Genomic DNA, 26,519 nt, shown 5'->3' on the forward strand with positions numbered 1-26,519 from the left:
GCAGTACTACCTTCAAGTTGTCATCGTGCTATCAACCAGCTCGACTCGGAAGGGAACTGTATTCTTGACATTTCCACAGACCTGCTAGAAGGGTAGTAAAGTATCTAGCTGCCATTTCTCACAAGTGACTGGAGACGGGGTGGCGCGGTGGTGATAGTGTCTTACTACACGTACTGGGTCATCCCAGCACAAAGTTGGTAGTAGAAGGAGAAAGCTACCATCTACAACGAGCCACACGTACCAGTGCATATATAGTAAGTATACTACTACTAGTAATAGCCTGGTAGGTACAGCCCGAACGTAGGCCCTGCCCTAAGCCTGAGCCCTGAGTTGCCGATTTGGGAGCTGGGCTGCTTGGCATCTCCGATCTCCGTCGAGCGACCGAAAGCTCCCTCCCCGTGGTCTTCACACGCCTCGTCAACGGTTCCACCACCAGTGTGGACTCTCCCCCCTTCACAGTACTCCGCCTATCATATGTGTTCTGCCAAACCCCCGTCTTACCAGATTCTCATGATCTGAACACCCCTTCAAGATGGCCCCTGCCAAACCTCGCCCTGCCGGAAGAGCTTCCGTCGCGAAGGTCCAATCTCTACCGGACAAGACCTTCATCATTGACAATGGCGCATACACGATGAAGGCCGGCTATGCGCCCAACCATTTGGCCCCAGATGACCAAGCAGATGAGCTCTCGGCTTGCTCGGATATCTCTAACGCGATCGTCAAGACCCGTGGCAACAGGACTTTCGTCGGTTCGCAGCTCAACACACATGTGACTGACTGGAATGAGATGTCGTTTCGCCGCCCCGTTGAGAAAGGATACATCGTGAACTGGGAGGCCCAGAAGGAGATATGGGAGCACTCTTTCTTTGACGAGAAAACCGTGCGGTCCAAGGATCTTCGCATCCACGACCCGGAAGAGACGACGCTGCTGCTGACGGAGGCGCCGAATGCGTTGCCTATGTTGCAGAAGAACGCAGACGAGATTATAATGGAAGAATGGGGCTTTGGGGGTTATCTTAGATGCGTTGGTAGAGCTTCCGGATCTTCGCGCCTGCTATTGCCTCGCTGACCACAACTGTGTTTTGCCCCTAGGTCCCCCATTGAATGCCTGGAATGACGTTCAGTCCCTATTCGGGGACCCCATCGTACAGGAAGCGGATCCGATTGCAACGCCTAGAGAATGCCTATTGGTGGTTGATTCCGGCTACTCCCATACCATTGTAACCCCCGTTTACAAGGGGCAGCCGCTCCAACGTGCTATTCGCAGACTTGACCTCGGTGGTAAACATCTTACAAACTATCTGAAGGAGATAGTATCGATAAGGCAATACAACATGGTGGATGAGACTTATATAATGAACGAAGTCAAGGAGGCTGTCTGCTTCGTGAGCACCAACTTCGCTGGCGATATGGGGCAAACATGGAAAGGCAACCGGAAACGCGGCCTGCCAGATCTTAGTGAAGGTGTCATGGTGGACTATGTCCTCCCCGATCCCAATGCTGGCAAGAAGGGCTTCATGCGACCGCACGACCCCCTGTTTAACGCCAAGAAGAGGAAAGGAGGCCTCTCCGGTGCCAGCGCTGAAGCGCTATCCGAGGATGCTTTGGTTTTGGGCAACGAGCGCTTTGCTGTTCCGGAGATCCTGTTTACCCCAAGTGATATTGGCATGAAGCAGGCCGGCATACCGGACATTATCATGCAATGTCTTTCTGTGCTGCCTACCGGATTGCATCCCGCTTTCTTGGCCAATGTATTGGTGGTCGGTGGAAATTCCTTACTGCCCGGATTCGTGGAAAGACTGTAAAGTGGCACTGTATTTATGGAATCGCACCATGCTAACCCAGCGCAGGGAGACCGAACTACGCCAACTGGCTTCGGCAGAATGTGCCGTACGGGTCAGATGCCCTCAAGAGTATGCCCTCCCCTCTTCCATGGTTCAAAAGTCACCAGCTAATGAGCTTCTGCGAACAGTCCGATTCGTTCGACCTGGTCGGGGGCGTCCCGATTTGCTACGAACAAAGCCGAAATGAGGAAGGTCGCAATCACCCGGCAGGAGTACCAAGAGCACGGTTCATCGTGGGCTGCTCGGAAGTTTGCTGGTGCACTCTGAGGTCGGTCGGTCGGTCCGGCCGTGTGCGAAGATCAGGGTTTGGCGTACGGAATTCGACGGGAGTTGCTCGGTGGCATTGAATAAGAAAAGCCTCGACAATCCTGGAAGTCCTGGAAGCTTGCTAGAATCGAACCTGGTCGTCCGGCGAGGGTTTCCGTCGGGGAGGATGCTCGATCGCGTGAGTCATTCGGATTGGCGGTTGTTGCGGTGAGGGAGTGAGGCTGGTTGGTTCCCTCCCAACGTGACCCGGCTTGGTACCTAATGGGCCGACCTCAGCTGGCTTATCATTCCTCCAGCCTCTCTCCCTCTTGCATCCTCCCATCCACCCCCCTCCCCCCTAGCCCCGCAGTCGGACACGTCGACGCCTAAGGTCGGTCGTCGACCTCATGGTCGAGCACAGTGCGCAGCTCACTCGTCCAGATGAATGCCGTTGTCGTGATTGCCAGTTCCCTCCCTCCCCTCCATGGTTGGTTGGAAAGGACCAGGTAGTGCCACCTGCACCTTCACCGTACAGATGGATGGGCGAATAATGACGGGCGGTCCCCATGGAGGGTTGTCGTTGAGGGATCCCCGGCAAATAATGGGGCCTGACATGTGGCACTCAACCACCCTACCCGTTGTCTGGCCGCTTAGTTGTCGCGATCTGTCCACCCCTCCTCATGCGACGGACTTCTTGCATAGATAGCTTGTCGAGCTGTCCGAAGATATGGCTATAAAGCCCGGCATCTGTCGCTCCTGCGTCGGCCGTTTTTGTCTTTATTGTCCATATCATAATCTCAAAATCTACATCACAGAAACAAGAAGACCCTATTCCAGCCAGTTCCCTCGACTCAGGTATTATGTTTATGTCGCATACTCGTCGTTACCTGCGCCTTTCCCTCTAGTCCAAGAAAAGCGATGATGGCTTCCAGCGTCCCAGAATTGCCCCAAGCAATCAATCTGTGCAATCTGCTCCCCTCCGTCACTGAACCCTCCCGGAAGCGTAGGTAATTCGCCCAGTCCACGCCAAAGGCCTGCAGTCACAAAAGCATTGCCTGAGCTGAAGATGCCTGCCTTCAATATCCGAGCTTTGGCCTCGCGTGCCACCCAGCGACTAGCCGAAAAACGTCCGAGTCCTGAGGTTGGTCGCGGTACTGCGGCTCTGAACGGCGCTTTCACCACAGAACCCGCGCCAGCAGACGTTCTTGAAGTCGGGTCGATGAGATCTCAGTCACACAGCGAAGGGCATGGCCCCAAGCCGAGGATGAGTCGGTTCTTGGCAAAGATCCGAGGGAAGTTCACAAAGCACCTTGCTAAGGGGGAAGCAATGGATGAGTCAGTCTCCCAGTTAGGCCCTAAGCTCCAATAGTCAATGATGCACTAACAAACTCCAGGCCTTGTGCGAGCTGCCTCGATATCATGCCTGCTGAGTGTTTGATAAGCATGCCTTGTCAGCATAAGTATTGCAGCCGGTGCTTGAAGCAAATGGTGTTTACAGTCATGCCGGAGGAAAAGCTGTTCCCACCCAGATGCTGCAAGCAGAGGATCCCGACCGAGGTCATTCTTTCCGTATTGACGCCGAAGGAAAGAGGACTTTGCCTGTCCAAGATGCAGGAGTATGCGACGCCCTTTGCGGAACGCTGTTATTGCCCTGCAGCAGCGTGTGGACGATTCATACCCCCGAAGTATCTGAGCAGCAAGTCCTCATCGCAGAGCTGTCCGTACTGCAGTACGGCATTCTGTTCCTCCTGTCGATGCCCTGGACCCACCACCAAAGGCCACTTCCCGGAGCCTGGATTGGTGGCGGTCTTTGAGGATCCGCTCCTTGGGAAAGGGCAAAGGGGGTTCAAATGTGGTTCCTTGGTGGACCTTCTATTTAATTGTGACCATGTTACGTGTAGATGCAAGGCGCAGTTCTGGTATTGTTATCTCCTGGTCCTTCACGATGTGTTCAATTGCTAATAGGGCCCAGCAACAACTGTCACAATCCTTGGCTATCTTGCACCTGTGCTAAGCCAGGCCAACGGCCTATTGATTTCCTGACCTTCATTATTGGCCACAGTGGAGTGAATCGAGATCAAGAGGCCGAGCTTGCCGCCGTGGTGGCTGCCATACTTTGTAACGAAAGGGTGCGGGACGAAGAAATGGCAAAAACCCAAGGCATGGATAAGGCCAGACATCTGTGCAGAGATAGGGGTGGTTTGCTGAGGGCGCAGCAGACTCGCACTAGGAAGGCTTCCTAAGACTCTCTTTTCTTTGAAGCATATCTCATCGGATTAGCGAATACGAAATTGCGCGCACTTTCCTTACATCGATTGTCTATGCTCGTTTCCTCTCATATGTTCATAAATTCACAAGCAAATTGCAGATCTGGACATATGTCTTGTTCTTTCCCTAAAATAACAAAGGGTATACTTTTGTCAATACCCTGGCGGTTGAGTGTATACGGCCTGGACCCCGAAACGCCATAAAAAAGGGCGGTCTAACGGACACAAGCTATCATCGGAACCGCTTGCTGCCCGCGCTTACAGTATTTGAAATACGGATAGGCAAATTGATAAGTGGCACCATTGCGCGTTCGGATCTCATCCAGCAGTCTCCGCTGGACAAGTGGATACGTGGTGGATGACCAGATAATGTAAGACATCGGCAACCACAGTCGAATGGATATCTCAACATAGCACTTCATACATAATACAGAGAAGATCGGTCAGTAGTCGTAGAAGCCCTTACTAGACTTCTTACCTAGCCAGCCGGCATCGACCATCCGCTTCAACAGCCCTGACGGCCTGTACTTACTATCACCAGTTTCTTGGTGCAAGACATTCATGATAGCCAGACAGGTGTCGAGCCCGATGAAATCAGCCAGAGTCAGCGGACCCATGGGGACATTAGTTCCGGTTTTCATGATGTTATCAATGTCGTCGCGGCGACCAACGCCAGTCTCGAGACAGATGATGGCCTCGTTGATGTAGGGCATGAGAATGCGATTGGCGAGGAAGCCCGGCGAGTCCGCGGAGACGGAAGCGACCTTGCCCATGCGCTGGACGAAGGAAATGGCGGTGTCGATCGTCTGCTGAGAGGTCTGCAGACCGGCGATGATCTCCACACCCTTCTGGATGGGGACGGGGTTCATGAAGTGGGTGGAAATGACGCGGGAGGGAGCCTGGAGGTCGGTTGGATCGGAGGAGGTGGCGGCGGCGATCTTGGTGATGGAGATGGATGACGTGTTGGTCGCGAGGATGGCATGCTTGGGGGCGATCTGGGCGAGTTGGGAGAAGATGGAGGATTTAAGCTCTGGGATCTCCGGGACAGCTTCGATGACGAAGTCGACGGACGACAGGGCGTCCATCTTCAGACTGGGGGTGATGAGGGCACGGACTGCGTCGGCTGCATCGCGTGTGAGACGTTCCTTGGACACGTCTTTCTCGAGGAGTTTGTCTGGACAAGCAGCCGGGTGAGTCGTTAGCTCAATGGACTGCAAAAAGAGTCGGCCGACGGGTGAGGGAGAGGATGAGGGCGCTCTGCCTGCCTGCCTGCCTGCCTGCCTGCTTACGTACCAGCAAACTTGAGGCCCTTGTCTATGGAGGCTTGCGAGTTGTCGACCAGAGTTACCGGGACTCGGGCCTTCTGGGCAGCCACCAGGGCAATGCCCAATCCCTACATCACGTTAGAGAGGAAGCAGCATGGTGCGTGGGTGAAGCTAACTGACCATTTGCCCGGCTCCGATCACGCCCAACGATTTAACCTCGGCAGTATAGGCGGCGGGAGATGTGCTGAAGGCCCGGCGGGCCATTGAAGGGGCCCTGCGGCACAGTGGCCGCGGCAACGACGACAGCAACATGTCAGCAGGATGGGTAGGGAAGGGTTTAGTTTTCAGAAGAATGAGGGGGAGGGGGAGGCAGATACAGCATAAAGTACTACTGCTAACGGACGACGTACCGCGGCCCTCATGTGATCCGGGCCGACGTCATCGGCTATCCTCGGCTTCCCGGCTCTTTGGTTTCCCCGTTGCTCCGCGCCAAAGCGGCAAAGGCGGAGACGCGTGAACGCGTAAATAGCGCGCCCCCATTGGCTGGCTTCTCGAGGCGGCGAAGGGGCTGCCGTCCGATCGTCAGCAGCACAGCAATGAGAATGCGAACAGGATAGAGGAGACCACCGATCACCTTTCAGCATGGAGGGAGAAGAAGAACCTGTGCTGTCTACTCCGGATGTTCAGGTGGTGGACCCGGATGTCCGCGCCCATGTCTACAGTCTTGTCACTGCCGTGAGTCCCGACTATACCTATACCTGACCCCCCCGGTCCACAAGGCAATCTCTAATTACGGTTCTGTAGCTGGGTGGATTCAACGGAGAGGATGCCGACAAGTATATGCTGGGCGATGACGCCTTAGCCTGCCTCCGAGATATCAAACGCTGGCTGAAGCTGTACGATGAAAAACACAACCGCATGGATGTTGCACGATGTCTGGGAGAAGCCAATCTCATCAACGGTGACCTCTTGCCGATCCTGTCGGTTTGGGCCACCAGCGGGAAACAGACCAAGTATATGTCCAGGATTGCCTTGGCGTGCTGTAAGTTGCCCGCATGCTGGCTTGTGTGAAATTCGATGGCCATAATTGACCGCGAGTAGTAGAACTGCTTGTCCCCTTGACGTGGCCCTTGGAGATCCACGGTGAGATGACCTTCAATCATCATCGCCATATCCCATACCTCCAACATGTCCACGTCGCCTACAAGCGAGGCCTCCTTAGCCATGCTGGCACGAGCTATCTTCGGACCATCATTCGCATTGGCCTTCCGAGCATGGCCGTCACTCGATCCGAACGGACAACCCGAGACGAAGGAATCCTCAAGCTGCTGCTTTATCTACTTCGGAACCTGGCCCTGATCACCCCAAATACTCGGCTTGCGGCGGAAGGCGACGAGGAAGAAACATCGAGATCCGCCACCATCAATGCATTCCAGGACCAAGATGTGTTTGCTCTTCTCCTTACCATGTGTTCCAATGTCGGTGATGACTTCAGCATGCAAGATGTGACTCTCCTGGAGATCCTCTTCCACTTGATTAGGGGAGTCAACGTCGAGAAGCTTTTCATGGACGATGCTCAGCGGACAGCCAAGCGGACAGATGAGCTTGGCGACCTGCTACAACAAGAGTCGTCTATACGGAGAGAGTACGCGAAGAACGCACCAACACGGCATGGTCGGTTCGGAACAATGATATGGGTCAAGCGCGATGACGCCAAGTATTCTACGGTGTCTGGACAGAACGTCCTCAAAGACAGCCAGGCGACCCTCCAGAAGATGGATGAAAGCAAAAAGTGGAACAAACCTCAGTTTCGCCGGAAGCCGCAAGACTTGACCGTGCACAACGACTTCAGCACTCCGGCTCATCTTAACTCAACGGCTTCGTCCAACTTGCGGATGTTTGTGGAAGAGTTTTTGGACTCGGGATTCAACCCTCTTCTCACCCATGTACGGAAGGCCATTGAACGTGAAGCGGACCGTGTTGTGGACATCAATACCCGCCAATTCCTCTACACTGTCGCCTGGTTCCTTGAGGCAGAGCGCGCGCGGCGGGCCCGCCAACGCAAGAAGCACTCCGAGAGCGGGAAATCTTCGAAGGGATTGGAGCCAGATAGCTTTGGGCTTGTGGCAGGTGTCCTGAACCAAGAGACTTTTGTCTTCTTGAACCGGGCCATGCAGTACGCTTTGGATCACAAGGACTGGCAAGACCTCATTGCCGGAATGCGCTGTTTTACCCAAATCTTGCTGACCGTGCAAGATATGGCCCAGTCACCACTTGAAGAGGACCAAGAGATCGCTGAAAACATCCAAAACCGAATCTTCTACGAGGAAACCACCCATGATCGCGTTCTCGCCATCATTCGCGGATACACTGACCAGGGGTTTGGCTATTTGGATGCATGCACGGAGCTTACCCATGTCTTCTTGCGTATGCTCGAGCGTTACTCCAAAGAAAATGCCGATATGCAAGTGCGATCCCGGCGACGCGCCAAGCGCAAGGCCAAGGAAGCAGAAGAAGCAGATAATAATGGGGGGGATGATGAGGAACGCGCGTCAGAAGATGAGGATCTTATGGAAGCCGAAAGGGTATCCAAAGAGCGCAAGTTTGACTTCCGAAGGTTTACTGCCAGATTCTGCAACCAGAAGTGTGTCGACACCTTCGTTGCTTTCACTAAGCATTACAATGAATTGAACACAGAGCAGTTAAAGCGAGCTCACCGTTACTTCTATCGGATTGCATTCAAGCAAGAGATGAGCGTTTTGCTGTTCCGTCTGGACATTGTAAACCTTTTCTACCGAATCATCAAAGGGCCAGGCGCCTTGGATTCAAGCAAGCCGATCTTTAAGGAGTGGGAAGAGCTTGTTCGCCAGATCATCAGGCGACTGGTGAAGAGGCTCGAAGAGCGCCCTGCTTTATTTGTGGAGTTGCTCTTCAGCAAGATCAACTCCACCACATACTACCTCGAATATGGACATGAACGACAAACTCTACCAACCGCCAAAAGGGCCCCGGCTGAGCTTGAGATCGATCCTCGACAAGCAAATACGATGGAGGAGAAGATCAGCATTGTGGTGCCCGCCTTGGTCCTGGATGGGGAGACAGATCTGGTCAAATGGATTAGCGAGGTCTTAGGATCTGCAGTCGAAGACAGAGAGGCCTGGGAAGCTCAAGAAAAAGCCCTGTGTGAAGCGGGTGGAGAGAGCTCGAAATTACCCAACCCTATGATTGGTACGTCTTTCTAAACCCCCTTAGACAAGTGAACAGATTTTCTAACTTTCGGCAGCTGTCAAACCACGAGATGATTCTATTCAGGAAGCAATGTTCGGCAACGCCAAGCTCCGCCTCCTGATGACACTGTTGAAGTTTGAGCGGCTTGGAATGACGGATGTTTCTGGGACATCATGGGTCATTACCGCAACCCCCCGGGCCCAGGATCTCCGGGAAATGAAAGAATTTGTTGATAAGTACCTTGACAAAGCCACGCGAGGGACTCTCGGGCGCGATCCCCGCGAACTGATTCGCCGCAAGTTCGGTCCAAAGAAGGGGAACGACAACCGCGAGAACCCCGATATCAACTTTGGATCCGACTCGGAGGGCGAGGATGAGGTACCTGATGGGCCACTGTTTGCACCAAACCCTCGAGCACAGGCGAATGCTTCCAAGGAGACCAAGAAGAAGAAGAAGAAGAACAAGCGCAAGGCCCGCGACGAGGATGATGATGAAGAAGATGCAGACGAATCCGTCGACGAAGAAGCTCTGGAGGAGCGTCGCCGGGCACGCCTAGAAAATACACGGGCTCGCCTCGCCAAGATCAAGAGTGATCTGTACGTCCACGCCAGTGACGAGGAGAGTGACGAAGAGGCAGACAAAGAATTCTTCCTGCTGGAGGAGCAAAGACGGAAGGACCAAGCCCATCGAGTGAAGAAGGCTCTGCTTACTGGAAGGACGGAGGAGGCGGACAGCGCGACAGGGAAGAAAGGACAGCGCAAGGGTCAAACCCGCCGGAGGAATTCCCAGGCCGGTGAGACCCAGAGCAAGCGGCAACGGCGAGAGACTCAGATCAGTGACGATGACGAGGACGAGGACATTCTCATGGGAGGCGTGGATGTATCGTCGCCGCGGTTGTCAAGAGCTGGCACCCCCACTCGCGATGTTGAAGACGACCTTATCTTCGACGATGACCTGGCATTCAGTCGCGATCGAGAGAAAGACCTGGGGTTTCCTGGAGCCGAACGCGAGAAATCCAACGAACCGGGCGCGGGGGCAAGGGCAGAGGACGAGGACGAAGATGCGCCAGTCGCTGCGGCAGGTCGCCGACGGATGCGCGCGGGCTTCGTTGTGGACAGCGACTCGGAGTGAAGGGGTTGGGATCTCTTCGGGCTTGATGACTTGATGAGGTGTTTAGGCAATGGATCCGGGGGGGGGGGGGGGGGTCTTTATATGGACATACTTCGCATGGATAGACAATGCCATCAAACGTGTACACTCCAAATTCTGGCTGGATGATCTTGCAGGGTTCTACTTCATTTACCAAGTGCATCGCATATCAGGGAACGTCCCCGACTTGCCGGGGATCAGTGAATGCCAACACGCTCTCACCACTCAACTCTCATCCCCCACTCATCACGAGTCTTCTCCAATCTCTACACCAAACGCCAATGCCACCACGGCCACTCAAAGGATCCTAAGATGAAGAGACACCCCCCCAGCAACCCGGGAAAAGACGCATCTCAAACCGAGCGAGTCCTTTCACGGCCAGACTCCCAGGCGACAAGCGGGAAGATCTCCAACCCAGCTCATTCGAGACTGCCAACGCCCGTCAACCTCCCCAAATCCGACCTCTATTGTCACCAGATATACCGACAGGAAGGGAGACGAAGCGTGCTCTCCTCCATAGGCAAGCGGTATACCGATCTAGCGCGATACACGGAAAGAGGACACAAGGGGCTCTCGGGGCGGACCTTTGCAAGTCGCAGGCGGTCTTCTACTGTTCAAGGAAGCCAGCGGCGTCAGCGAGACAGAAGAGACACGATGGAAGACACCTATCAATCCGAGCTGACAGCTGATCTGTCTCTGCAGCAAACAGACCAAGGCAATGACAGTGAACGACCGTCTCTGAGACGGACCAACCGGTACCTATCGTCGGCTTCAATCCCCTCCTCCAAAGACGTCAGCAGCAGCAGCAGCAGGCAGGACAGCCTTCGCAGCGACCTTCACATAATGACCGCAATGCTGCCTTCCACTCGAGTGTTCGGCCGGAAAGAAGCTATCAGTCGTGAATTCAACATGCCGGACAGTCCAAACCACAGACGCACCGCAACGCCAGACGAACATGTACCGTCCGACCCAAGAGAAGCACAAACAGCACCGAGGAAGGTGCGACTGGGGGATCACGATCACATTTATTTCCAACAGAGCTCAGACTCCTACTCTCGCCTCGCAGACGACGAGGGCCACTCCAGGCCACAAGTGACGATGGCATGGAACGCAAGCAACTCCATCTCGAGAAGCGAGCTCGACCCGCCTCGCAGGATCCGCTGGACGGGAAAATTCGAGAACCTGCGCGCGCCGGACCAAAGCAGGGAAAAGGACGCCTCGCGCAGAGCTATAGCACAGACATATACACGAGCTCCCGCAGCCCAAGAATCCAGGCAGACTACCACTCCACAGACCAGCCCGAACCAGGAGGAGAACAACAATGCCACAGCCGCCCCGGATCGAAGGATGATGATGAGGCACAGGACCCGGACAGACAGAATGGTATCGTCACCGCCAGGCCATCATGGTTCCCGGATCCCTTCTTCTGTCTCCATCTCCATCCCTGTCCGTGTCTCTGTCTCAGGAAGGCCGACACTAACGGTGCATGCCAATACGCTTTCGCAGGTCTGGGGAGCCAACCCCCGAGAGTACTGGCTGGGTCGTTTCATGACGCTCACCAACGCCTTTCATTACGAGGACTCCTTCCAGGAGCCGGATGTCGCGACGGGGTTTGGCATGCTGTCTAGCTATTCGAGGCCGTTGGGCGACTCCGATGGGGACCTTGTGAGTTATCGGATTAAGCGCGCGTTTATGGTGCTGGAAAACGTATGCGTGACGGACGAGGCGAGTAGGAGTCTTCGAGACTTTCGAAACGACTATGTTCGCTTCTATGGGGGTCGGTGGATGAACTAGATAAAAAGTGGTTTGTGGTGACAGCGTGTATGCGAGGAGTTGCGGCGTTTGAGCCAGAAGCTACGGCATTTGGTTGGGTCACTGGGGATCGAGTCATTCAGAAATATTCAGAAAATGTTTTATTCGTAATCTTTGATTTGTCTTTCTAGTTTTCTCCTGTTTTTGCTTTTGTTCTCGGCTGTATCCAGTTATTGTACATTTTGAGAACCCATGGTCGATTTCTCGTATCCAATTCAGCTTCGCCATCTCGTGAATACCCCGGAATCTGCAAAAGCTAGGCCATACCTCTATGCAGCGTAGTAGATCCAAAGAAGAACCAAGGAGATAGATAGTCCGGCAGTAGTCTAGCCCGGACGGCATCGCCGTAGTATCCAAATCATTTCCGGCTCCTCAGGAAAGCCGCGACTTGTTCATGCCTCGTCACGAAAAACATCCGCTTCCGATCAGACTTCCATACGAGGACACCGATTTCCTCCGCATAGCGGCATGGAGCCTCGTACTCCGCCAAATTGGCGAAGTCTTTGAAGAGGAACCCAGTCGTGGCCTTGACACGGTCCCGCTCCAGCTGCCAGAGCTTAATCTGGTCAACGACCGTCGGCGGCAAAATGGCACCCGGTACTCCGGCCTGGTTTGACGTCGAGCGAGAGGCGTTGTGCTTGCGCATTTGGGGGTGTGCGTGGGTGGAGAGATAGGAGATAATCTGGTCGGCGGTGATGCCCATCTCGACAGCGCGACGAACCGACTGGCGGGTGATCTTGCCGGTGATCAGGTTGGGGAAGCGGTATTTCAGCGTTGTGAAAAGAGCAATGAGGGAGATCTGCAGTGGCGACGAGGTGTATGCATACAGGCGGTAATTGGTTTCAATGATTATGAAGCCTGATCCCGCCTTGCTGGAGGGGTCGCCCGTAGGATTGGATAGAGAGCCTGAGATGGGGTTGTTCAGGGCGTTGGAGTCGGAAGTAAGGGTGGTCGCAAGACGAGTAGGGTAGAAACGGGAAGAGTCGGGCGACTCCTGGTATACAATGCCAAAGTCGGCCAGGTCAGTCAAGGTATGGAGCTGGGTTGAGGTGAGGTGTTTCTTCTCGTATGATTTTCCGAGCTCCAGACTGCTAAGAAGGAAGATGAACGAAAGGACCTCGACACTGTCCATGTTCATGGCCGCGGCGCTTTCGACGTAGAGGACCAGGATATGCCACACCTGCGTGCTGACATCTTGCAGAACAAAGGCAAACCCGTCCTGGGTGATATCGACGCGAGTGCCCCTGATCTCAACGAGGGATCCAGCCTGCAGAAGCTGTTTCACGCCCATGCTCAAGCTCACCTCCCGTATTCCCAAGCCACTTGTTCCGACCATGAAGCCTAGTAGGCCTTCCCACTGCCGTCTTGCGTATTCGTCCAGGTCGGCTATGGAGACAGCTGAACGGCCGGGGGTGTGTGACAGTACACCGAACGATTGTGTCTGTTCGGCCCCCGTAAGAGCCTGGCGCAATGAGGCGGCAAACGGATTGGTGACCATGTAGGCTCGGACATTGTTCGCGGTGGTGGTATTGGATAGGATGTTCAGCCGTCCCAGGATGGAGAGCGCGTGGTCTCGCTCCCTTGACGCAGAGAAAAGGAGAAGGGTGTTAATAATCATTGAAGGGAACCTCAGGGTAGCTAGCTGTAGACTACTAGACTCACTTCAAGCTTTCAGATTTAACCCAGACCTCCAGATCCGCCGCGGGCAGCGGATCTTTCAGGTAAAGAAGTGCCATGACAAAGCATTTTGCTGGCATCTAGGTCAGTCACAGCCTAAGACCCATGGCCCACGGTGGCCGACATACCCAGGTCAGGCAGCATGCGCCGGAAGATGGCGAGGGCGGTTGATGGCTGCTGGTAGAGTTTGAAGAAGACCGTGCCAGGAAGCCTTTCGAGATACTCGAACGGACGGGACGACGGTGCAGCAGCCATCTTGTCTGCACGAATCACGTCTGCAGCATGATGCGACGTAAACACAGAGGCTGTTTGTGCGCTGAGCCTGGAAGGCTGAGAGGGTTGGAAGCTGAGAAGTTGAGAAGTTGAGAAGTTGAGGGAAAGAAGATCACCGCCGCCGCTGCGGTGAGCCACTCGGCCACTAAGCGCAGTCCGCGGCGATGATCTCACGCGCCTTTGTGTCTCTCTCTCTCTCTCTCTCTCTCTCTCCACCTTCTCTACATACACACCATATAAATATGACGGCTTTGCGCTTTGTTCGTTCGGTCAGTTGCGCCTCACTGTGGGCCCCTTTCCCATCTACTGACAGCGGCCCTAGGTCTGGGAGTCCTTTCGGGCTACTTCGGGGCTGGAGCCTCGGTAAGTCATAGAGCGCGCCCTCCCATCAGATCAGACAGCTCACCACCGACGGCGATTAATCACTACTGTGGCATAGACTGCTAGACAACGTAAGCCGCCGCCTTGGACAACGACCTAGCGTGTGCCTCTTGGAGAGCCTCCGCATACCCTCGGCTGAGAGCCTCGGAGCGTACTGATGGATCTCCCTCCAGCTCCGTGTGACGGCCGCCAAGCCTGGACTGGTGAACTTCGAACTAGACGTCAAGAAAGAGCACACGGTAAGTCTGGCGAGGGTATGGATGAAGATTCTCTGTCAGTTGACCGGGGTCAGAATCGCTTGAACATCCTCCATGGCGGTACCATCGCTAGCATGGGTAGGCCACGCACCTTGCAAGACCCTTCTCTCCAGGCATCGAGAACGCTGATATCCCTGGATGCACAGTGGACCTGGGTGGCTCGCTGGCTGTTGCTTCCCGCGGTCTCTATGCGACCGGCGTTTCAACCGACCTCAACGGTGAGTGAACCGCGTGGCTATCAGACAGCCAACCCGTCAAGAGGCTCTCTGACCAGTGCCTCCGAACGAACGTAGTGACATACCTGAGCTCCGGTGGTAAAGTAGGCGATAAGGTTCTAGCGGTATGTCCCAGAAAGTGTACTTCCACTTTTATGCCCCGAGTGTAGGCATCTAATACGCTGTGTTCTTATAGGAAGTCAGCTGTGATAAATGTAGGTTTACCACGGGTACTTGATCTGTATCTGACACGCTGCACACCAATCACCAATATGGCACGTCATCTTACATGCGTCTGCAGTCGGCAAGACCCTTGCATACACCTCGATCAAGTTCCTCAACAACAAGGGTGAGGTCTTTGCCCGAGGAAGCCACACCAAGTATGTATCTCTTTTCTCAGAACGACCCTTTGGAATGTGCCGTTTACTGACGGCCGACAGGTTTGTTGCTCTCGCATGGAAAGACCCGCAAAACATCGTCGAGGAGATTTCCAAGAGCGAGCCGTGAAGGGCTGGATCGGGCCCCTGCTCAAGCGAGCCATTCAACGGGGGCTGTCTTTAGAACTGACCGACGACACGACAGACCGCCGACAGAAATGGCGGGAGTACATTAGGGTATAGAAGTTTGTGTGTAGTATATATAAATCGGAGCTTAGCCGGCCATCAAGGCTTTTATCCTCATACCAGGCAACAGTTACCAACAAAAACATAAATACGTGATATCACAGCGCAAGAAAAGATCCTCATCACAGGGGGTTGGCCATTCATTTTTTCAGTATGAGCCCACAGGCCCATCTGCTGCTCAACATCGTGCCGTACTACATGGTGTGCGCACATGCGCAAGAAGGCTCACACCACTGATGTTGACAAGTGGGGTAGATCATGCATGCTCGTGCAAAGGATCATCTTCTCCTTCCTCCCCGGCCCCAAGCATCACCTCATCCTCATCCATCACATAATCCTCACCGACCTGCATATCATTGTCGACCACGACACTGACTTCGCCCATGGCTTTCAGCTTGGCCTGGGTCATCTCAAACACATATTGGCCGAGATGCTCAACACTTTCCATCGCTGTACTCTGAACCTCATCATCTAGTGAGCGTGCAGACGGGAACATCTCGCCCGGGGCAAGCATAAGCTTGTCCGGGCGCTGGAATAGCAGATCGAACGCGGGCTTGAGCTCATAGCACGACTCGAACACCTCGCGACGGCCGAGGATGTACAGTCCAAGACGGGCACGAGACAGTGCAACGGTGAGGCGGCGGACGTCACGTAGATAGCCGACAGTACGGGTTCTTGTGAGAGAAAGGATTACATCTGTAAAAACGTAAAGTTAGTCGGAGTTCTATATGGTTTCCATAGGATGAGCTGCATGACAAAAAGGCAACTTACAATCGTTTTGTTCACCTTGGTACTTGTCCACCGTCGTCACGATCTTGGGCATTCCGAATAGTCCGTTCTTGGCGCAACGATGGCCGAGGACATCCTTGATCAATGCCGTTTGGCCAGCGTAGGTGGCAAGAATAGTGATCTTCGAAGCGGGGTATCCAAGGAGACGCATGTACTGATAGATGGCAACGGCGTACTCGGCCTCTCCTAAGTTCTGAATGAAATGGGGAGTGGGCTCGCGTTCGCCTGTGCCCTGATAGTCAGGGACGTTGATGAACTGGTGGTCGAATTGGAAGCCGGCATTCGCCTGCTTGAATTCCAAGGTTGTTTGAACAACAGGCAGGTCTCCAAGTTGCTGGTAACGCCACCGGAAGAGCTCTGCAATACTTGGTCTTGCGCGTCCCTGCTGGTCGAGTGTGATTACTGGAACCCCCAGCCGCACCAGACGGAGGAACAGACTTTGCTCGAAGTGAGCGTACTGCCGGAAAGCCATATTCTGGATAATGGGAGAGTTCTGAAGATGGTCACCGCATAGGACCACACGCTTCAGAGGGAGCTCGCCGCTCTTCATGTTCTGCAGGGCAGTAGGGATAAAGCTCTCGATCTCTGTGATCTGTGCCGCCTCTTCCATGATAACATTGTCATAATGGAATCCAAGGTTAGCTATCTCCTGACGACGCATGGCAGCGTGTGTTGACGTCATGGCGATGATTCTTGCCTCTTTGACAAGGAGATAGTTGGCTTTGTCCTTAGGTTGACGCAAGATTTCAAATGGGCGAATGTCTTCTAATTCGGAGAAGATTTTCGCAATGTGCCGCTGGCAACCCTCGGCTACATCAAGCAGGGTATCTTTTGTAGCACTGGGGTTGAAAACAGGTTGCGGTGCGTTGGTGAAATACGTGTGGAAGGGGAATGTCGCGATGATCTCCTCGGTTGAAGCAGTCTCGCTGCGAGCGTGATCCCAGAATTTGGCCCATGCAGGCTGAACGTGAACGGTATTGAAGTATCCAGCAGTCTCACAGGAGTTGCCATGGGCACCCTGTGCTCCGATCGAAGCTGCTAGTCGAGTAACTTCCCCGAGGAACTGGTTGCGATTCTCGAGGAATGACTCTACGCGTCCGTATTTGCTGTAACTGGTCTCAGTATCTAGCTCCTCTTCGCCATGGCCGAGACGGAGAAGGTGACGTTCGTCAATGTCCAGCGCAACAATCTTCTGGAAGAGTTGGTTCAGCGCTTGATTGCTGTGCGCAATAAGCAGTGTGCGCTCTTTAGGGAAATTGTGGTAGATGTTGTTTATAATCTGGGTTGCAACATCGGTTTTGCCTGTGCCAGGAGGTCCAACAATAACGGTGAGGCCGGGCTGGGTTCCAGAGGCGATAGCCTCCACCTGTGCCGCGGTGAACCGGACGGTATTGAGCTTGGGTGCGTCAATGGGATAGGGGCCGGGATTGGGCGGTTTATATGTCGAGACACGCAGTGACTTGGGGCCATTTGCCTTTTCTGCTTGAAGCCTTCTCCGCTTCTTAGAAGTACCTGTCGCAGGCGGGTTGGATGGCTCCTCGGCGTATTCAAGTATGTACGGAGGGCCAAAACTTGACGTTTCCTCCTTCGAGGGCTCTATGGTCGAGCCAGGGAAGCTTTCAATGAGATGCTGCCAGTCCAAGAATGTGTCCCGGAAATCAACAGATTTCAATCGATTGGGCAACTCTGTGTACCGGGCCCCAGATGGGTCTCCGTATCCCAAAAAGATGTCCTGGATCCAGGAAGGGAGGGCGATGTCCGAGACGATAAGCTTTTGCATGGTATCAAGTATGGATTTGAAGTTATTCTCCCGTCCTTTCCGTCTCGCTATCACGTTGATAAACGGGTAAACATCCGGCTTCCCTCGCGCAAGGCTGTCTTTGTCTGCTTTGAATGCAGCAGGGTCTAAGTTGACCAGCAATTTCCTAACCCGTGGCCTAGATCTGTGACCGTTCGACTGGCCTGAGACAGATTCACGCAGTGGGCGACCGTTTTCATCGAGCACCTGTACAATCTCTGCTGTTCGAAGATGTTTCAGACTGGGACTTTCGGGATCTCGGGGCCCAGCGCCATCGGACTGTACAGCCAGCAAGAAGACGACATCTTCCGGACGAAGTGATTCCCATTCCACTCGGATGTGCTCGGCCAGTCTTCCCACCTCGATAGCTATTTCGGCTCTTACAAACGCAGGCTTTGCCGAGCCAACTGTGGGAGGTGCAACCTCGATGATAGCAGGCTTTGTGATAGGGATGGCCATCCTCGAGAATCCGTCAAATGTCAAGGTCTTCCCATCCCGGCTTGCGCGGGGCTGCATCCGTTTCACAATCGACTCCATGTCTTTGCGAATCTGGAAGAATGCCTCCGAACGGTAGAGCAGGAAGGAACGCCACATAAAATCACCGAGGCTAAGATACTGAAGGTTCAGCTTGGGGATCGCAAGCGGCCGGGATCCATCGTAGGTTTCGTTGCGTAGTAATGCCGGGTCATAGAGGTTTTCTTCGGTGGGAACGATGCTCAGCTGGGAGGCAGTTTCTTGGAATGCCGGCTTCCGCTCATAGAATGACAGCAGAATTTCCAGATACAGATGGCGATCGGGGGTGATTTGACACTGTTTCGGATATTCCGTGCGGAACCCGAGGTGAGAGCACAGGCTCTGGAGCTCGAAATCGTCCAAGGCAACCAATTGCCCCTCTAGCTCGGAGCGTTGTTCGAGGGATCCATAGTTTGACAGAGCTAGGATCATTAGCTTGTCTTTGAAGAATTTCATCGAGGTCCTTTGTAGACGTGCTAGCTCTTGGCAGTGGGCATCGTATACGGCTTGGGGAGTCAAAGCCTCTCCACTGAAGTCGTCAATTGCAAACGCACAGAAATGCTTCAGGAGATTGCAAAGATCCCGGAGCAACGCATGGTCCGAAGAGCGATATAATTGCGATAGGCGGATAACAGGCAACAAATTGAGATCGCTCAACAGTGTGTTCACATAGCGTCGGGTGGGAGGTTGGCTTTCTAGATCCACAAGGAACTCAAGAAATCGTTCGCAGTATTGCAGATTATCTGCCTGGTCCTTTTCAGGTCCGTTCAGCCTCCGTAGAAAATCCAAAAGCATGGTATACAGCCAGGATCGCTCGAAGCGAATCCTTGCCTTGCCTGCTTCATCTCCTGCATCGTATCGTTTCGCCGCAGCCCTCCAGGCCTTCTTCAATGCCGGGCTTTTCGCTGATAAACGGTCTCTGGCTTCTTCGCTCGACAAGTTGTGCCAGATGGAGATGGAGACAAGCGGGGCACATTCCTTGCGTATCAACGGGTTCTCGACGGACTGGAAGGCACTGATGATGAACGACACTATCGACGACCGCGAAAACGTACTGAGCGACGGGTCAATGCTCATTGAAAGGATCCGGTGGAAAAGATTCGAGAAATCATCCGGTCGATCGGAGAAGATCCCTAGGTGTCGATTAGCATCGATGCAGGTCTCAATCTTCCACAGACTAGCCTACCCCAGATAGACAAATGTTCTCGCTGCTTCACACTCACAACCAGGGCGAGCAGTAGCACGTGGTAGTTCGAGGCATCTTCCGTATAGGTCGGCCAAAGAAACCTAGTCGCGGGTTAGGCACTGAGCTGACAGGCGGAGAGGGGTTGCGGGACTGGCGCACTTTTCCAGTATGTTCAAGTTCTCCAGCGTCAGAAGTGAGCGAAAGCTAAAGCCCTCAGCCTCGAGGGGATCCCAGATGTCCTTCTTGATGACATCCTGCTTGACTTTGCGGGCCTTGGAACCCTCCAGCCAGTGGGTTTTGGCCAGCCGCACCCAAGCGCTGTCTTCGCGGAAATCCTCCACGGTCGGTCTGGAGTCCAGGCCCGGCGCCATTGCCTGACGAGTCTGTAGGCCCATTCTCAGACTTTGGGGGGGGGATTGTTAAAAGACTCCGAGCGCGGGAATGATTTATCTGCGCAAGTGGTCCGTTGCGGCGGGATTGGGAAAGCTTCTGGCGCGCGTCTACCAGGCATGGGAAGTTGGAACCTCCGGCGGCTAGGACCCGCAGAGCCGCAGCAACACTCATTGATCATTCATCTGCCGTTTCCTCTCCAGCTCCACAGCTCCCTTCCATCTTCTCCTACCCCTCCACCCTGTGGCCGCCCTGTGGACCATCTGCTCTTGCAAGAATGGCGGATGTCGATGTTGGCGTAATCCACACCTACAGAAGATTGATCGACGATCTCCTGGCACGCGCAGACCAAGCCAAACCCGACAAGCAGATTGAACCTCCTTTGTCCGAGACACACCTGGGCGATTCGATCTGGCTCATTGATGGGGAAGACGAGTCGCTTGCAAGGGTATCGGGCCAACAGACTCGGTTCGCTGCCGTCGAGATCGCGTTTCGAGAGAAGTTTTACGGGCTTCTTGTATGTTCCGATCTATATTTCTCTTTCTATATCCGAATTGGCGATCCAAAGCCGTCGCTGACCCGTGCCTTCCCCCCCCCCCCTCCTTCCAGGCTGCAACCTCAATCGAAGACCCCTCATTTATCCAGATCTGGAACCTCCTCGATATCATCTCCATCTTCTCCGACAATGGTCAGTCCCCGACGCGATCGTGAGCTGCGGATGGTGTCCTGACGTCTCCATAGAACAGTGCGAGCCCGGCCTGATATTTTGGCTGATCGAAGAATTGCTCGACAGCCAGACCATTGATGGCTGTCGGAAGGTCTTTGACTACTTGGAATCAAGAAGAGAACGGAACACCAAGGTTGGTTTGTCTTGCGCCTCCCCATTGCGCCGCATCTGCTGACGTTGGTGAAGAAACATTTCAAGCAAAAAAGCTTGATTATCTTACGCTCCTGCAATGAGCTGCTTCGAAGGCTGTCGAGGGCGGAGGACACCGTCTTCTGTGGACGCGTCTTCATTTTCTTGTTCCAAAGCTTCCCTCTAGGAGACAAGAGCGCTGTCAACCTTCGGGGCGAATACCACACCGATAATGTGACTACATATGATGAAATTGCCAAAGCTGCCGAGAAGGAGAACGACGACGCGGATGTGGAGATGTCGGATGGCATCGAACCCGCTACAGGGACCGAAGGCCCAAGAGAGGAAAGTGAAGCCCAAGCGCCATCTGCGAGCGATTCCCATTCCATCGCCCAAGAACCCCCGAAAACCCCGAGAGTTGTTATCTCGAAATCGAAGGACGAGCCTGAAGGAAATGCTGTGAATTTGGATGATCTCTATTCCATTTTTTGGGGCTTACAGGCATATTTTTCCGCCCCCACGAAAACATTCGACCCTCAACATTTCGCTACCTTCAAGACCGGACTCGAAGCTACCATCTCGACATTCAAGAGTGTGAATACAGACCTCGAAAACTCGAGTACCACCAAAGCATCGGAGGAAGCCCGGAAACCTACCAAGCGGAAGCGCACTACCGATGGCCAGGAAATCGCCAGCAGCTTTAACCCCAAGTACCTGACCAGTAGAGACTTGTTCGACCTCGAGGTAGGTGACATATGGCCGATTGTCTCCGTCTATCTGACCAATTATCATAGGTCAACGACACAGCATTTAGGAGACATGTTCTTGTCCAGGCCCTCATACTGTTGGACTTCATGCTCTCACTTACGCCCAAGGCAAAGTCCAAACTCGCTGACCTGACCAACAAGTCCGTGCTTTACGGCTTCGTACTGAGTGAAGAAGATGTAAGCTACTCCCAAAAGCCTTTGCGTCGGACCGGATACTGACTCCAGTAGGCCAAGTGGGCGATTAAAATGAGAAAGGCGATCGAGGAATATCTCCAGGAAGGGCCCGGTGGTAAATTTTACTATCGTATGGTGGACACTGTCCTTTCTAGGGATAAGAACTGGGTGCGTTGGAAGGCAGAAGGCTGTCCGTTGATTGAGAGGCCTCCGGTTTCAGTGTCCGAATACCTCGGTGCTCGCGAGCATGCGACCAAGGTTTATGCCAACAAACGGCTTCGCATCTCGCCTATGGGGTCTCTCGATTTAAAGTTTCTCTCGGAGGTGGAATCTCTAGCCGGTCTTGAGCGACTTAAGGAGTCGGAAAGGTAGGCGCCCCAAGACCACTGAACTATCCGCTAGCTGGGGTCTGACATTTTCAAAGGTTTTCTGTCCCTGCTGCCGATTCTCTCATGATGAGTATCATGGATGATGAGATGGATATCGAGATGGCCCAGAAGAAGGAGGATAAGGAGTACGCGATACGATCCAAGGCGAGCAAGACGTGGCGCATACTACGACTCTCTGCAAAAAGCAAGCTTGCGGCCTTTGATAAGATAGATGACGGCAAAAACATGAGGATTTTGTTCGAGACTGCCCAGCAATCAGACAGCACCCCCCAGACGCTGGAAGGCACGCCTCAGGCTTCCGAGGCCCCGACGAAGCCCTCGACGGATGGCGAACCCACGGGGCCGGAGCAAGATCGGGGAGTTACCAACCTCGAAAATGGAAACTCCACTGTTGCCACCCCACTGACCTCCGCTGATGCGAAGGACGCAGCTGCCCCGGACACCAAGACAATGTGAAGAACGCCACCTAGCGTCGTGCTGTGAAAAAGCAGTAATTGGGGATAAGGCGTAACCGTGATTGGTTCTAGTGATTTGACGCTCTCCAAGCCCCGGACGGATTATGATCCTGCGTTGGATCTGATGCAGTGGTCAGTGTTCGACGGCAATTGTGGCCGTATGCACCCCAATCACGACGCTAGCGAGATGCCTTGCAGCGCCTTGCATGGCCTGCCTGAGCCCGAGCCACCACAGTCCTTGCTCTATCTAGCCAGTGCGTTGCATTTGCTTGGGCCTAGTAGATATCTCTACCAGTCAGGACGAAGGGAGCCACAAGCGGTCACAACATTGATGGCTGTCACGAGGGGAGCTGGGAGATTACGGCGGGGATTGTGGCCTAGTTTATTGGCCTCTTGGGCGCCTTGCCCTAAGCCCGGCCTGCATCCTGACTTTGTCACCCAGCATGACCAACTCCCACCCTATCCTTTTCCAGTCATTCCTCCTAGCTCGTGGCGACAGTGAGGCCGGTGATCCCCTATGGTTGGCCCTCACATGTTCGGGCTCTTCCTCTTTTTTTTTTTTTTTTTTTTTAAAAAATTTTTTTTTTTCTTCCTTCGCTAGCCCTCTTCTGCCCCTCCTTTCTGTGTTTGCAGGCGGGGCAAAGCAACCCCCTCTCCCCCAGTGTTCGCTGTCATCCTTCAGGGGGTACTTTGACACGTTCAGCGGGTGGGAAGCACGTGCCGGGCCAGCCAGAGTATTAAGGGGAGGGGGTTAGAAAGGCGAGGAGTCTGGGAGCTGCAAGATAGCGCCGTCCACCGGAAATTGAAGGTCTCCAGGCATCCACCGCGGCTGCGACCGGGTACCTGTCTGGGGCTTCTGAGTCAGGGTGCGCGAGGGGGTCGAGGTTGTGTGGACAACTGCAGGCAGCCCACCTGGGACCTCTTCGACGGCCACTCTGTACTGCACAGCGCAATGGATCCCTATGCCTCTTGCGTCCTAGAGGGTTAAACTACGAAATCTCTCGGTGATCAGCAACTTTAATTACACTGGGGAGTTCCTGCATAATTTCATCAAGCTCGGTCCCGTTGTTCGAGAAAGAGGACGGGAGTGAGTCGAAAGGGGAGCATTATCGCGCGAGAGGCTTGACAGGAAGGTGGGTTCCCGGAAGGGTTTGCCAGCTTCCCCTCGAAAACAATCAAATAAATCAATCAATCAACATTAATAAAAAAAACCTGTCATGCAAGATTGCAGTGCCATGGCTGGGGCCAGTGCGCATATAGTCCACCGCCCTGAGTTTCAACGGAACGATAATGCCAATGTTTAAATGAATATTAATGTAAGACCCCATCCACATGGCTCCAGCTAGTGAAATTAAGTGACGGAGTCCCGGGGAGAAGCCAGCTGTATGGCTGTATCGCTTGTCAGGGTCCTGGAGGGATCGAGAATCCGATCCTTTCCAGCCATCGAGCCGGTACATCCAATTCCACGGACCCGACGGTGACGCTGTTATGGAGACTAAGGAGTGCACTCCGGACGATGCATGCATGGACGGAGGGATGTAGGTGGTAGGTGGTAGCTACTTACTACTACTATCTACCTCAGCTATCTAAAGACAGCTGTCTCCAGACCTATCATGATCGGATCGAGAGAAACATAGATAGCCGCCAGGGGGCTTTCCGGGGTTGTGATGAAGTTGCGCCCGAGCGATGTTGGTGGTGGGATCTAGCATCTATCTAGTACTTACTACTTACTCCAGAGGCATGGTCGATACATCAACTTTCTATTCTGGTTTCATCCGATACCTACCCACGGGAGGTATCTGTTCTGTTCTGATGTCTCTCAACCCCTAGCCCCTTTTTTCTTCCTGTTCCCTCGTCGCTGTCTATATGAAGTCTTGATTAATACCGGCCTCCTTTATATCGAGAGAGGGGAGGAGGTAAATCATCCACCTGGAGTTCAGGGGGATGCAGACAGGAACGGCCATATTGAATCAAGAGTGGGTGAGTAGATAGGTTGTCCCCCGTAGGCATGCCGTGTATGGAGTCCTCCATACAACAGAACAATCTGATTTTGACGACCAAGGATGCTCGATGAACGGGTCCATGGATTCCCGTTGTAGACGGTGTTTCATGTGAGCCGACGATGACCCGCACGGACCAAACACACTGGAGCCATGGAAATGGAATCATGGCCATGGAAGGCTTCAGAAGGAGAAAAGAAGAAGAAGAAGGTTGGTTAGATAACGTGCGTGTAACTAGTCAGTATCTCGACAGACAGGTAGATAGATAGATAGATAGGATATGCCGGTTGGGACCTTTGTTTGTTTCTTGGATGTGGTCGGGCTCGGCCTTTGGTAGTCTCAGCCCAAGTCTCAGTCGCGTTTCGGTCGGTCCATCCATCCTGACATCCAGACCGTGCGATCATCCACTCCCTCCAAGTCTCCAAGGCATCGACTTCTCTCGCATGAGTCCGTCTCTCGTCCCTTGCGATCCTCCGACTCAGCCTCCCCCGTGAATAACACCATATTCAGGCCGTTCCTGATCCACCCCATCCCGATCAATGTCTTATTTTCATTTGGGGTGGCACTGGGGACTCGAGGTTGAAACTTGACGGCGGCCCCCGCGGAGGCTTGCGTAATGGAACTTGGAAGGGGCAAAGGCATGGGCGCTTAGTCTCCTCTATCTACCCACCGATGGTCGTTCCTTCGCATCAGGAATCACCCGAGATCCATCTCTGCCAGCCCGCCATCCGGACCGATCTGAATATTACACGACTCCTCTCCAGAGTACCGACAGAATACAGGCACAGGCACTCCCCGCCCTGATCCAGGTAAAATTGAAGGGGCCCGCGACGCCACTTGGCATGACGCGATTACGCGAAGCCTTGCCAGAGAGATTAAAGTTGATCCTCCCCAATCTCCTCAACATCCACTCGGTTCGCTCGATCGCCTCGATTTGCTTTGGGATCGTCTTTCCCCGCACCGTTGCTAACCTGCTACAGCCTACACGGCGGTGTTGCTCAGCTGGGATCCTCCCTGGGCCTCCTCTGATCCTCTGATCCACCGCCCGAAGATTTGTTTTTCGTTCCTACCGCCTAGGTATCTTCTACCTAGGCTTCTTTCTGGTGTGGTGGGCTGGCTGGATGACTGGATACTACTATGCTTGCTACCCTGCGGTAGTGCTGAAGTGACTGTGAGGGATCATGCCATGGATTGGTTATCCACTCTTGGGTTTCCGAGATGCTGCGAGATCAGGGAGAAGTCTCCACCCTTGCTGTTGTTGACGGTACTGCTAGTCTAGTCTGCTATCTACTCCGGTACTCCATACCTTGACACGGTACATCCCTACCACGGCCCCGTACCCCGTGTGGCCATCGAAGAAGGAAAGCGGACGACGAGCAGGAAACGGAGAATGGGGAGGGAAAAGGAAAACCCACTCCTCCAACGAAGTCCTACTCACCTCCTTCCCTTCCCTTCCCTTCCCTATCCTCCTGTGCTGGACGGGATCCTCGATGATGCAGCCGAGCTCAAGCGAGCTCCGAGAGATTGCATTTCATCTCATTTTGTTATTTCCCCCCTTCTTTTTTCTTGCCTCGGTAACTTCCTATCCGGGAGATTGGTTCGAAACACGAGACACCTTCTCGAGTGTCAGTATACTACAGTAGTTGAGGTCTATCGAGTAGTTCAAACTTCCAACGATAAAGGCGTTTAACAAGTTGGGTCTGGATGAGGCTATTATGATTGTTATTGAGCCGAAGCCCGACCCGGCTTTTCTTTGTTTGTTTGTTTGTTTTTTTTTTTTTTTTCGGGGAGATTCTACGGATACTGGGAGGGTTCATGATTGCGGGCGAGTGTTCGCACTCGCCCACCTCGGAACCTCTGATATATATACTTAGTAGTACGTACACTCCATAGGGAGTACCCTGAACACTACTTACTGTACGCGTGGGTACTTTGGATGTACCTACTGTGTTATTTGCTGTAGGT

At 53.7% G+C, this 26,519-nt stretch overlaps 9 protein-coding genes across 9 annotated transcripts; 6 read left to right on the plus strand and 3 right to left on the minus strand.

The window, feature by feature from the left end:
• Positions 1-532: 532 nt before the first annotated feature.
• Positions 533-2,111, plus strand: arp6 (actin family protein; the record flags this gene model as incomplete). The annotated part of the gene is made up of 4 exons (XM_025545009.1): positions 533-1,028; positions 1,093-1,801; positions 1,851-1,913; positions 1,973-2,111. 4 exons carry the CDS (start codon positions 533-535, stop codon positions 2,109-2,111), a joined length of 1,407 nt encoding a protein of 468 aa, XP_025394348.1.
• A 796-nt stretch (positions 2,112-2,907) lies between these two features.
• Positions 2,908-4,567, plus strand: BO70DRAFT_192379 (BRcat and Rcat domain-containing protein). The gene is made up of 3 exons (XM_025538508.1): positions 2,908-3,425; positions 3,485-4,009; positions 4,063-4,567. The coding sequence occupies exons 1-3, from the start codon at positions 3,157-3,159 to the stop codon at positions 4,331-4,333; spliced, it is 1,065 nt and encodes a 354-aa protein (XP_025394349.1). The 5' UTR covers positions 2,908-3,156; the 3' UTR covers positions 4,334-4,567.
• Positions 4,568-4,705: 138 nt separating this feature from the next.
• On the minus strand, positions 4,706-5,979 carry BO70DRAFT_366908 (3-hydroxyacyl-CoA dehydrogenase family protein). The gene is made up of 3 exons (XM_025544457.1): positions 5,803-5,979; positions 5,651-5,750; positions 4,706-5,531 (listed from the first exon to the last, which is right to left on the minus strand). The coding sequence occupies exons 1-3, from the start codon at positions 5,884-5,886 to the stop codon at positions 4,801-4,803; spliced, it is 915 nt and encodes a 304-aa protein (XP_025394350.1). The 5' UTR covers positions 5,887-5,979; the 3' UTR covers positions 4,706-4,800.
• Positions 5,980-6,256: 277 nt separating this feature from the next.
• Positions 6,257-10,008, plus strand: tof1 (putative DNA repair protein (Tof1)). The gene is made up of 4 exons (XM_025540635.1): positions 6,257-6,357; positions 6,427-6,664; positions 6,724-8,850; positions 8,906-10,008. Exons 1-4 carry the CDS (start codon positions 6,265-6,267, stop codon positions 9,979-9,981), a joined length of 3,534 nt encoding a protein of 1,177 aa, XP_025394351.1. The 5' UTR covers positions 6,257-6,264; the 3' UTR covers positions 9,982-10,008.
• Positions 10,009-11,293: 1,285 nt separating this feature from the next.
• On the plus strand, positions 11,294-11,869 carry BO70DRAFT_366910 (uncharacterized protein). Its single transcript, XM_025544458.1, has one exon. It carries the CDS (start codon positions 11,380-11,382, stop codon positions 11,791-11,793), a length of 414 nt encoding a protein of 137 aa, XP_025394352.1. The 5' UTR covers positions 11,294-11,379; the 3' UTR covers positions 11,794-11,869.
• A 69-nt stretch (positions 11,870-11,938) lies between these two features.
• BO70DRAFT_366911 (TFIIH/NER complex subunit TFB2) lies at positions 11,939-13,823 on the minus strand. Its single transcript, XM_025544459.1, has one exon. The coding sequence runs from the start codon at positions 13,427-13,429 to the stop codon at positions 12,170-12,172; it is 1,260 nt and encodes a 419-aa protein (XP_025394353.1). The 5' UTR covers positions 13,430-13,823; the 3' UTR covers positions 11,939-12,169.
• Positions 13,824-13,980: 157 nt separating this feature from the next.
• Positions 13,981-15,293, plus strand: BO70DRAFT_433520 (PaaI family thioesterase). Its single transcript, XM_025548413.1, has 10 exons — positions 13,981-14,030; positions 14,084-14,124; positions 14,201-14,213; positions 14,316-14,381; positions 14,435-14,477; positions 14,546-14,617; positions 14,693-14,739; positions 14,811-14,829; positions 14,916-14,994; positions 15,055-15,293. The coding sequence occupies exons 1-10, from the start codon at positions 14,004-14,006 to the stop codon at positions 15,119-15,121; spliced, it is 474 nt and encodes a 157-aa protein (XP_025394354.1). The 5' UTR covers positions 13,981-14,003; the 3' UTR covers positions 15,122-15,293.
• A 200-nt stretch (positions 15,294-15,493) lies between these two features.
• On the minus strand, positions 15,494-19,918 carry BO70DRAFT_346863 (RNA helicase aquarius; the record flags this gene model as incomplete). Its single annotated transcript, XM_025541563.1, has 4 exons — positions 15,494-15,933; positions 16,009-19,470; positions 19,524-19,624; positions 19,683-19,918. 4 exons carry the CDS (start codon positions 19,916-19,918, stop codon positions 15,494-15,496), a joined length of 4,239 nt encoding a protein of 1,412 aa, XP_025394355.1.
• A 215-nt stretch (positions 19,919-20,133) lies between these two features.
• On the plus strand, positions 20,134-22,923 carry BO70DRAFT_346865 (THO complex subunit THO1/HPR1). The gene is made up of 7 exons (XM_025541564.1): positions 20,134-20,430; positions 20,523-20,601; positions 20,655-20,773; positions 20,827-21,513; positions 21,564-21,713; positions 21,765-22,078; positions 22,135-22,923. The coding sequence occupies exons 1-7, from the start codon at positions 20,191-20,193 to the stop codon at positions 22,553-22,555; spliced, it is 2,010 nt and encodes a 669-aa protein (XP_025394356.1). The 5' UTR covers positions 20,134-20,190; the 3' UTR covers positions 22,556-22,923.
• Positions 22,924-26,519: the final 3,596 nt, after the last annotated feature.

Source organism: Aspergillus heteromorphus (assembly GCF_003184545.1).
Source record: "Aspergillus heteromorphus CBS 117.55 chromosome Unknown BO70scaffold_56, whole genome shotgun sequence".
Lineage (NCBI taxonomy): Eukaryota > Fungi > Ascomycota > Eurotiomycetes > Eurotiales > Aspergillaceae > Aspergillus > Aspergillus heteromorphus.

Excerpts from the sequence above, each read along its gene's own strand:
- tof1 (XM_025540635.1), top strand. The coding sequence starts at position 6,265 with ATGGAGGGAGAAGAAGAACCTGTGCTGTCTACTCCGGATGTTCAGGTG. Across the intron at positions 6,358-6,426 it reads TCTACAGTCTTGTCACTGCC|CTGGGTGGATTCAACGGAGA; the intron begins GTGAGTCCCGAC and ends ACGGTTCTGTAG. Across the intron at positions 8,851-8,905 it reads ATTACCCAACCCTATGATTG|CTGTCAAACCACGAGATGAT; the intron begins GTACGTCTTTCT and ends AACTTTCGGCAG.
- BO70DRAFT_366911 (XM_025544459.1), bottom strand. The coding sequence starts at position 13,429 with ATGATTATTAACACCCTTCTCCTTTTCTCTGCGTCAAGGGAGCGAGAC.
- BO70DRAFT_366908 (XM_025544457.1), bottom strand. The coding sequence starts at position 5,886 with ATGGCCCGCCGGGCCTTCAGCACATCTCCCGCCGCCTATACTGCCGAG. Across the intron at positions 5,751-5,802 it reads TGATCGGAGCCGGGCAAATG|GGATTGGGCATTGCCCTGGT; the intron begins GTCAGTTAGCTT and ends AACGTGATGTAG. Across the intron at positions 5,532-5,650 it reads CAAGGGCCTCAAGTTTGCTG|ACAAACTCCTCGAGAAAGAC; the intron begins GTACGTAAGCAG and ends CTGCTTGTCCAG.
- BO70DRAFT_433520 (XM_025548413.1), top strand. The coding sequence starts at position 14,004 with ATGACGGCTTTGCGCTTTGTTCGTTCG. Across the intron at positions 14,382-14,434 it reads ACGTCAAGAAAGAGCACACG|AATCGCTTGAACATCCTCCA; the intron begins GTAAGTCTGGCG and ends GACCGGGGTCAG. Across the intron at positions 14,478-14,545 it reads CGGTACCATCGCTAGCATGG|TGGACCTGGGTGGCTCGCTG; the intron begins GTAGGCCACGCA and ends CTGGATGCACAG.
- BO70DRAFT_192379 (XM_025538508.1), top strand. The coding sequence starts at position 3,157 with ATGCCTGCCTTCAATATCCGAGCTTTGGCCTCGCGTGCCACCCAGCGA. Across the intron at positions 3,426-3,484 it reads AAGGGGGAAGCAATGGATGA|GCCTTGTGCGAGCTGCCTCG; the intron begins GTCAGTCTCCCA and ends AACAAACTCCAG. Across the intron at positions 4,010-4,062 it reads AGATGCAAGGCGCAGTTCTG|CAACAACTGTCACAATCCTT; the intron begins GTATTGTTATCT and ends AATAGGGCCCAG.
- BO70DRAFT_346865 (XM_025541564.1), top strand. The coding sequence starts at position 20,191 with ATGGCGGATGTCGATGTTGGCGTAATCCACACCTACAGAAGATTGATC. Across the intron at positions 20,431-20,522 it reads AGAAGTTTTACGGGCTTCTT|GCTGCAACCTCAATCGAAGA; the intron begins GTATGTTCCGAT and ends CCCTCCTTCCAG. Across the intron at positions 20,602-20,654 it reads CTCCATCTTCTCCGACAATG|AACAGTGCGAGCCCGGCCTG; the intron begins GTCAGTCCCCGA and ends ACGTCTCCATAG.
- BO70DRAFT_366910 (XM_025544458.1), top strand. The coding sequence starts at position 11,380 with ATGGTATCGTCACCGCCAGGCCATCATGGTTCCCGGATCCCTTCTTCT.